This window comes from Apteryx rowi, unplaced genomic scaffold, assembly GCF_003343035.1.
Source record: "Apteryx rowi isolate R43461 unplaced genomic scaffold, aptRow1 scaffold_233, whole genome shotgun sequence".
In the NCBI taxonomy this organism is placed as follows: domain Eukaryota; kingdom Metazoa; phylum Chordata; class Aves; order Apterygiformes; family Apterygidae; genus Apteryx; species Apteryx rowi.
Genome location: NW_020448675.1, coordinates 641,228 through 651,104, shown reverse-complemented (window position 1 = coordinate 651,104; position 9,877 = coordinate 641,228). Strand labels below are relative to the sequence as shown.

At 45.2% G+C, this 9,877-nt stretch overlaps 1 protein-coding gene across 1 annotated transcript; it reads right to left on the bottom strand.

Annotated features, from left to right (window-relative positions):
- Positions 1-6,573: 6,573 nt before the first annotated feature.
- AMER2 (APC membrane recruitment protein 2) lies at positions 6,574-8,475 on the bottom strand. The gene has a single exon (XM_026065923.1). The coding sequence runs from the start codon at positions 8,470-8,472 to the stop codon at positions 6,574-6,576; it is 1,899 nt and encodes a 632-aa protein (XP_025921708.1). The 5' UTR covers positions 8,473-8,475.
- Positions 8,476-9,877: the final 1,402 nt, after the last annotated feature.

The following is a 9,877-nucleotide window of genomic DNA, read 5'->3' as shown; positions in this document are numbered from 1 at the left end:
TATGACCACATTATGTTCAAAGCCTCAACTGCATCTGCATAAAAGCCCGTGGAAACAGCCTGATACCAAAATGGCAATTGTTTTGATGCAACATCATCCACAATAATAACAATCTGTTCAAGTTCTTACCATGCGGTCCCTACATATTGCTCTTCCTAAAAACAGATTTAAGATGTTTCTGTGAAACAATCAAAGGGAGGCATAACTAGTTACCATATCAAAAAACAAGAGAAATGACACAATAAGCAGGGGTTTACTGCCTTGGAAAGGATCTGGTCCTGCTTCTGCCATCACAAGTTAAATTAAGGATGGCAGTGATTGTGTTAGCTGTAATTTGAACATGCGGAGCATTGGGGTTATGCACAGGAGTGGCTGCTTGTTAAGATGGAAAAACAATGGCAAGACGTGTTTTGCATTCAGATCAGCGGAAGTACTACTACAATAATATAAAAGACTGCATGGTCACCTGAATAATGTTCATCTTTACAAAAAGGGAAGACTCGTTTAGGAAAACACTTCCTACTCCCTATAGTTTAAAGATCTTCTCCCGTTCTTGCTGGAGTCAATGGAAGCTTTGCCACAGCAGAACTGGGCCTTTGAAAGAGATTGTCAGAAAATGTCAGCAAACGCCAGTTTTCCAGCTTTGTGGTCATCGCTGGGTTAGCTTCTATTTTAGAGCACTGCTTGGATGTGACATTAGAGGCAAAGCAATTTTCTCCTTTTAGCCATTGCTTTTTGTGACACTGCAGGCCGGGCACTTTAAAATCCTTCCTGCCCTATGAAGTGCATAACCTTTTCTTTTCTCCACGACAACTTTGGTTCTATTTATTTAAATATATACAGAAAGGAAAAAGAAAAGCAGTCTAATCAAAGATACAGAAAATCTGGGCACAGTCTCCATCACAAACAGCCTCCAGGCTTTTCCACAAGAGTGACACATTTCCCCACTAGATTTGCTAAATTGTCCACAAAAGGGAAGTGGAGGGATATATTCCACTCTATGCAAAATGCCACTCAATATCCTCACCCATATGTATGAGCTCACACAGCAGAGGCCTCTGTTTTAAAGATCCTTACAGCATGTTCTGAAGGTGAAATCATTTATTCTGGACCAAGAAGTAGGAGCAAAGTCCTCTTGAAGAACATACTGGCAGCAATGGTACTGTGATGGATTTCTTGTGATGAAGGCCTTGGTCAAAAATCTGAGCTTCTCAGGCTGCAGTGTTATGGCTGAGGGGGAGCCAGAGAAAGAGAAAGTGAAAAAAAAAGGTGGTCCCAGGCAATAGTACTCACTGTTTTGGATGGAGAAGCCCTCTAAGGCAGGAAGGGTTTAAGACCTGCTTTTGCAGGAGTAAAGGCCTCCAGGATGTGGCTTGAGTGGGCTATAGCTCTTAGTCCTTTGCATATGGATATATTTCCATTTCTCTGTACAAGAAATGGACCTAGGAAACACCAAAACAAAGTTGAATTTTCCAGCTGAGATACTCACAGGGAAGACAAGACGTGGGCTAAAGATGAGCTAAAAAATTCCTGTGGATTCAGACCAGCTTAGAATAAGCTCTCCCCTTAAAACAGACAGCAAGGCAGATTCTGGTACCTCCTGATTACAGTAAACAGCGCATGAACTCATGACAAATCTCAACGTCAAGGAGTGTTGCTCAGCACAGCCCAGTCCCGAGCGGCTGGAGGACAACAGACAGTGTATTCTCAGCATTAAATCTCAGAGTCTGTCGTTGTGCAATTCTGCCTGGATAAGCAAGGTTATGTCATCTTAATGGAAACATAAACAAAGCAAAAATAAATAAAAAAGTAAAAGGCAAAATTAAAAAAAACCTGCAGAAACTGTCATGTGTAAACTCTGCCAAGACTCATTTCTGCAGCATCTATGAGTTGGTGTCGATTTGTTTTTCCAAGACAGAAGCATCAGCCTTTCATATCAATAGCTATGAAAGCTCATTTTCAGACCACCTTGCTTAAAGTCCCGTATTATCCGCTGTTAGATAACCATCATCTGCCTTGTAAGTGGCTATTGTTGCTGTGAACTGTCTCTCTCATACCATTATCTTGCTGAAAAGCCTTTTCAGAAAGTAGTCTATCAGAGCAGGCAAAAAACCCTCAGACCACAGCCATGTGGCAGAATCAATGGCTCCCTTTGATCTGCAAGCTCAGCCAGTACTAAAAATTTAAAAAACAACTAGGTTCTTGCTTTGCTAAGCAAAGCCTGGTGATTTGGCTCATCTGCACTTACAGTATCTTACTGAAAATGCCATTTGTATCAGATGTTTTGAAGACTTTGGTGCAATATTCACTTAGCTTAGATAAATAATTTAGTAAGATTCATTAAAAAATAATTAGTGAATTAATTTTTATAGTGTATGCATGTAATTTTAAAAATTTAGTCCTCTGCTACCCTGAATGGTAGTAAGGACGTTCACAGTGGATGAAGAAAACGCTGGTGATTGATGGGATAAGACTGAACATGGATTCTTCTTATTCTAGTGGTGTATTTTCTCCCAAAATCTGTCACATGGGTTTGAGTCCTGTTTACTGGCAAGAGCAAAATCTATATGCACTGTGTAGAAACTAAGACCCTTGATGTCTGTTGCAGGCCACACCTACAGCACAGGAAAGTTTACTTCCATTACGACAAAAGAAGTCCACAAAAACATCATTTCATGCTACTGAAGGGAAATCTTTTGTGCTGATATATAGGAAAGGAATGTATACCACTGATATTACTGTAGATAGTCATAAAATGCTATGCAATATAGAGAAATATCCTAAGAACATACAAAATTTACCAGTAGTGACCTGAAAGTGCAAAGAGTACGTATAACTAAGTGCCAAGTCCTCAGCTATAAAATCCTTTATGAATGACATACAAGCTGATAATTACAAAGCATCATTCAGACCACAAAATAACAAATAAAACAAATAAACAAAAGTATTCTTTAAGAAAATCAAAACAATGACAGAATTGGGAATGATATCTTTGGGACTCAGAACATCATTTCTACCTTAATACCTACCAAAGCCAAGGAAAATATATGCTTAAACACAATAATATAAAAAAGAAAGCAAACCACCACAGAATGCCTCAGGGCTATTACCTCTTTATGTCACAACCTTTAAATCCAGCAAGTCATTAACTGTTTGCTATTAGGCATCTTGTAGTATTTTACAGGGATCTTTCAGGAATTAAATGCAGGTTGAAAGAAAGTCTTTGAACCTCCTTTCAATGGTTGTTTTAGGCATTGCGTGGAGTTATACAATTATATTTCTATGATAATAAAAAGCTTTAGCAAATATTAAGTTTTCAATTATCTTTTGAAATAAAAACATCAATGGCTTAAAGACAGAAGTGAATTTTATAAATACAAAGTTAATTTGACCATTAAATCGTATTTTTACTCTTATACAAGCATTACCCTGAATCAGTGTCAGTATGTTGTTACGATTCAAAATACTGACCCCCTACCACAAGCCACTTTCCCATTTTCCTTTTAAGCATATGATTGTCCTTAAAATATGTACATAGCAAGCAGCCAAATGAACCACCAAGAGATCTGCAAAGCATACTTACACTAGGTAGGTATGCGATAAAAAGCTTGAGCAATGGTTAGGTAGCCCCTCGCCGCTGCCGGCGAGTGTGCAGCCCTCCCACCCCGGTGCCGCTGCCAGCCAGAGGCTTCCCACGCCACACCAGAGCTTAGCGCTGGGCAGGGAGCTGCCGCCAGCATGCAGAGGAAGGAGTCAAAACAGGGCAGAAAACGAGAGAGAGAAAATGAAGGGAAGGCAAAACAGTTTAATGATGATTCTTGTTAGTCATAAGTGTGAGGGAGCTAGTCTAATGTTACTCTATGTTCCTCTTCATACATACATGCCACGATGCAAACAAAATGCATATGATGAAAATTTGCCACACAGGTCCTGCAGAAATGGTAGCTTATATCTTCTAGTGCTTTTAAGACACACAACTGTCACTACCTGTAATCAGTGCTTCCAGTCTGTCTGGTATCTCCACAAGCTCCAGACATCCTCCCTCCTTCTCAACCTGCAGTACCCTATGGAATCGCTTTGTACAGTTTGTCCCTAAAACAAGATGGGGAAATATGACTTTTCTGCAGAACTGTCATGCAAGAAAGAATGTGACGCTTCCAGGCAGATGAAAACAAAAGAATGAAAACGTGAATGTTAGGTTTAGGGCTAAAGACCAGGATTAGTATCTGGGGTTCTGTACATTCATCCTTTTGAGGGTATCTCAGCTTTAATTTTCTAAAATACATAAGCAGAGTCAGGCCAAATGCAAATCCCTTTCTCAGGCAAAGCAAAGAATCAGCAACGCGTTTGGAGACAGCTCTGCCGCCTGCCTGCCCCGCGGTCTGCGCAGGGCGCGTGCCGGCGGTGGGGGCCCGTGGGCTGCGTGTACGCTAGCAGGAGGTGCGCTCTGACTACACATGCATATGTACAACACATCCGTGTGAGCAGGCATGTACAGGATCACACACATGTACATTATAAAAAAAAAATGTATAAAATAACCTTCTGTGAAGTCTATTAAGGTTCTTACTCAAACCATAAAAGCAGGAAATGATCACAAAAAYGAACCCTTTCTCCTGTTTACTGGGGGGGAGGGGACGGGGGGGTGTAATTTGGTTTTGCTTGTGGGAATTTCAGAGCTAGAATCCAATTTCACCTTTGTGACTATAAGGTCATTTCCCCAGTGTGTCACACCTGTAAGAGAAGGAATTCTTTTTACTGTATTTCCTAGCTTTTTATGGTTATCTACAATCTTAATATCCTTCAAATGTATATTCTGTATATTTATTTTCCTTTTTTCTTTCAATTTAAGAGATGATAAAACCGACTGCTATGTAAGATCAGACCCATTAGCTTCAGTTACATGAATTTAGAATTCTCTGCATAATATAGACATATATTTTTTAATGTATATTATTTTTCAGATACACTGGAGCATATATTTTATATTAACTGTGGTCTGATGATTAAATATTCATACCAAAATATTTGGTAATGCATAATATTTACCCTTAGACTGCAATGATTTTTGGAGCTTTTTCAGTGTATCATAAAAATATGTCCTCAGGCACATTAAAACCCTATTAAATTTCTTGGAAATGTTGTCAATGCCCATGTACAGTAGCCACTATTCAAAGAAACATCCTGGCTATTAATACATTTCTCATAGGATCCAAGCTCACTAGACCATTTTATGGACCCCTAGCTTACCATATTTCTTTTTCTCTCTTAAAGTAAAACTATTCTGAAGTTCTTAAGAATGAAAATAAAAAGCAACAAGAACCCAAACTTTCCTTAAATAGTCAAAAACTAATTTTATATATTTTTAAAAATAATAATTAAAAAACATGTTTCTTTCCTGGGTTCCTTCTCTATAAGGTTTAAGCCCAGAGCAACTTTGAATAAACCCCTGAAAATAGAGGTTTGCAGTGGCAGTGCCGCCAGACCCTCAGCTCCGACACACAGAATGTGCCACTTCAACAAAATCAGCACTTCAGACTGCCTTATCTGGGGATGCATGAGCCCATACGGAACAGAGTTTTGCTCTAGCTTAAGGTACTTACAGAAAGTTCCACAATTTTAGAACTGTAAAATTATCTACCTATAAAAACTAACTTTTGTTTAAACTCTAGATAATACAGACAGGTGATTTTTTTTTTTATATATAAAAAATCTGTAGCATTGAGTAAATCTGCTAAAATATGTATATATCTACACATGGAGAGCAAGTTATTGTATAAATGTGAACTGTGTATATATATTGGCATTTAGTAAAATGTTTCCCTGAACCTGATTGTATTCGTCATCGGACAAGTATTGATGTAAACATCTGAACCTAGGTCAGGTGTCTCTGTTACCCATTTACATTAGAGCAGATCGAAACCAAACAAACAGATGGACAAACAAAAATATTTTTCCCATTAGACAAATCCACCTAACTCCTTAGTTAGCTACTGCACACAAGTCGATCAAGTCTGCTGCTGAGCAGTGCTCATGTTCCTACATCAGGTAAAATACCTGTTAGGTCGTTTGTTTTTTGCTTGGCATTTTTTCCAACATCTTATAGACCAAACACCATTTTCAGAGTTGGGCACCCTCCCTCCACACCTCTTCCGGAAATGATTAAAAAGGAAGTGTATTGGAGAACCTCTGGTGTTCCTCCTTGTGTAACTCTGCTCCCCTGGAGAACTCATGGCACTACGTTGCATGAGGAAAGATGCTCATTTAGGTTCATAATCCAAGTCYTGCTTCCACAAAGGCATGTAAAAGTGAATCTTCCCAGTGTTTAGTGCTGCAGAAAAAAGATACAAATGTAAAAAAAAGTGCTCAAAAAGAAGTTGACTTTTCATATTCAGCCATACAGTATAGTAAGAAGGGATTCAGAAGTGCAGGCCCCCGGAGTACATGAAAGGAAGCCTTTTAGGTGCCTTTCTTCAGGTAATGCAAAACTAATTCATTATTAGTGGTCTCCTACACAGACTTTCGCGCACCGAGCTTGCTGTCCGTCTTTCTTTGTTTCTACCTTGTATTCAACTACTTTTTGGCACTGTCCTGGTGTGTGGCAGCTTTAACTGTTGTCCCTGCTAAGCCTCTGTTACTGACCCGCCGCACCAGTACTTTAGAGACAGGGATTTTTGTTCTGTGTATCTCACTTTTGGCCAGGTGATGGTGTGCGACATGATGGCTGTTGCTGGGGTCTGTTGCATGGCTGGCAGGATGTGATGCAAGGTGTTTAATGCTGATGGGTATCTTGGAGTCCTTCGCAGTGCTTGAGGGTGTTTTCAGTGAGCATGTGGTGGTTATTGGCGACACGGGCTTGGAGYGTGGCACACAGGTGACCTCTTCATCAGAAGGCCCCCCTGGTGGGTTCTCATCTGGCTCGGCGTAGAGGTCGTAGAGAGCATCCCCGCTGTAGCTGTCCCTGGGAATGGTCTCCTTCCGGATGCTTGTGGCGCTGTCTTCCTCGGGACCGGGGGTGGTGGAATCCCAGTAGCCCTCATCGCTGTTCGGGATGCCTTCTTGCTGCTCCTTCTCCCTGCCCTTCTGCTCCTCTTTGTGGTTGAGATGAATGGAAATCTGGTTGAGACCGCCGTGTTTCACCACCACTCTGTTCTGGGCCCCCTCGGTACCTCGGGTCTCCTTCAACCCCTCAGGCATCCTTGTCCCTCCTCCACCTCCTCCTCCTCCTCCTCCCATCTGGGTGTCTGGGCCGCGCTCCTCCGTCTGTGACAGCATATCCCAAAACTCCTGAAGGTAGGTGTCATCCACCTGGTCCGGACTTGCCATCTCCTCCCCTCCTCCTTGGTAGGCCACCATGGTGGGGTGCTTCTTGGAGGTGCCCAGCTTGCCGGCCCCAGGGGTGCTCTTCTCACAGCCGCCACTCCCGCTGCCCACCTCCTCCTCCTGGTCTGCAATAATATCTCCGCAGCCTGTAAGAGAGTCAAAGCTTTTCAGTGAAGTCACGTCAGCAAACATCAAACAAATACGATCAATCGATTGCTCTGAGGGTGGATCAACAGAGGAAGGGTCAGGGGCTGCTGCCGTCTCTTGACCGCTATCACACTCGGGTTCAACAAGGGGAATAGTCTTTATTGTAATGTCACCTGTTATGGCCGCATCCTTCGCAGTCCCAACCTCTCCCGTGCCCGGGTCCGGTTGCTCGGGGCAGAGCTGCTCGGGTCGGGTCCCAGCGGTGGTAGGATCCTCTCCTGGGGGGGGGTTGTTGTCCTGTGGCTCCCCACCTCTCACGTCAGGCTCCCTGGTCGAGGTGTGCAGGTCTCCGCCGGGTTTCTCGCAGGACAATTCAACGTTAATTTCTCCGGCGCCGTTCTGGGTTTCAGACAAAGGTTTTGGGGTCTCCTCTTTGATGCATTCCAAGCTGGCAGTCAGCGACCCTGGCATAATGAGACCGGACTGAATTTCCGAGCTTTCCCCCCTTTCATCCTTGCCATTTTTGTCCTTTTTATGCCACCGCATACTGCTGAAGATCCCTTTCAGCCCCTTCTTTTGTCTGCCGCCAGCCCGCGGGTCCGCGCTCTCCCCCTTGCTGTTTTCCGATTTCCCATTCTTCTTCAGCAGGGAGAAGAAGCTGTGCGACTTAGCCACGGAGCTGCTGGACGAGACGCTGAGGCTGGCTGCCGCCCGGGGGTTTACGTCCTTGCTCTGTTGGTCGCCGCCGCTGCCGCCGCTGCTCGGTTCCTCCTTCTTGCTGCTCTCCAGCACGGCATCGGCTAACCCATCGTGAGTCTTGCTCCGCACCATCCCCGTTTTGCTCGCGCCTTTGCCATCCCCACCTTTGTTTTTCACCCCGAAGATGCTCGGCATGGGGCCGCCGGATTTCCTCCTCTTGAACAGCTTGAAGGCGGTCTTGTTGATCTTGCCCGAYGGCTGCTCCACGGCTGGGGGCTCGGCACAATCGCAGTGCGAGTCCATGGCTGCTGCCGGCCGCGTCCGTCCCCGCCGCCGCCGCCGCCGCCGCCGCCTCTCCTCCCGCAGGCCCCCCGGATGCCCGGCGCCGATCTCCCTCACTGACAGCCCGGCTGCCGCCACCGCTGCCTCCCGCTCATCGCCATGGCAACCCGCAGAGGGATAAGCCGCTTTGCTCCGCCGCCGGCCTGCGCCGGGCCGCCGCCATCCGCTCTCCGTCAACCCGAGCTGCGGCGGCCACCCAGCACCGCCCGTCCCCCCACCCCTCCCCAAAGGGTCTTATATAACTTAACCCGTGTGGTCCTGCGGCATGTTGGCGTGGCGTCGGGCACGGCACGTGACGGCGGYGAGCCAGGCGCGCAGGGCGGAGGTGACGGAGCGCGTCTGGCTTCCCTCGCCCTGCCCAGCCCGGCCCGAGCCCCATTCCCACCTCGCCTCGCCTCCTCCACCCCTCCGCCCGACGTCGAGCCCTCGCGGGCGCCCTGGCACACATGGCTGCAAACCCACCCAAAACCCCGAGCAAACTAACCCGGCCCGAGCTCTGCCCTGGCGGGACGGTGCCCCGCCGCGGCCACGGCAGGCCGTTTCGGCGCAGGGTCAGCGCTCTGCGCGGTGGCCGCAGGGGAGACCTGCCGTTGCGCTGCGCGTGGGCCCTGCCGTCCGACTCCCACTGCACGGCCTTGTTTGGGGCTTCTCAAAACCAGAGCACTCGTCTGGGGTTTTTTAACAGCTCTAAATGCAAGTGAGAACCATTCAAGAGAAACTATATGTTGGCCCTTTGGCTTGGGACTAAATTCTCTTTGAAGTTACTAAAAGATTTTGCCGTTGACTTCACTGGTTGGAAGAATTAGTTTTTCCTTTTTTTTTTTAACATCATCAGACATTCATTGCACTCTCCCAAGAGAGCAGGTTGAATTATCTGTTGTGAATAATTTATCCAGTGAATTTAGCCCTTTTTCTGTTCATGTATAAAAAGCTCCATTTGCATTCACAATTACCACACATTCAATAAGAGCAATATGGACTCATAATTCAACTTACAGGTCTCTCCTGCCTTCTGCAAGAGACAGAGGAAAGGACAAACGAGGCAAAAGCCATGATTTTGGCTAGAGGAAAAGGAGCAAGTACATTTTACTGCATACACTTCATAAACGTGCTCAGCACCCAGAAACCAGGGAGCAGGAGGATAGATAAGAACCTCGGCCGATAGCTGTAAGCTGTTCACCCGTTGTTCACTTTGACTGTGTCTTCATCAATCATGTCATGTCATGAGTCCCCCCATCACCTGGTGTCGGTTCTGCTCTCTAGTCAGATGACTGGAACTTGATAAAAAAGATAAAATACTGACTTCCCTTGTGCAAATGCAAATACACAGAGCAGACATCCTTTGAAAATTCAAAAAAACAAAACG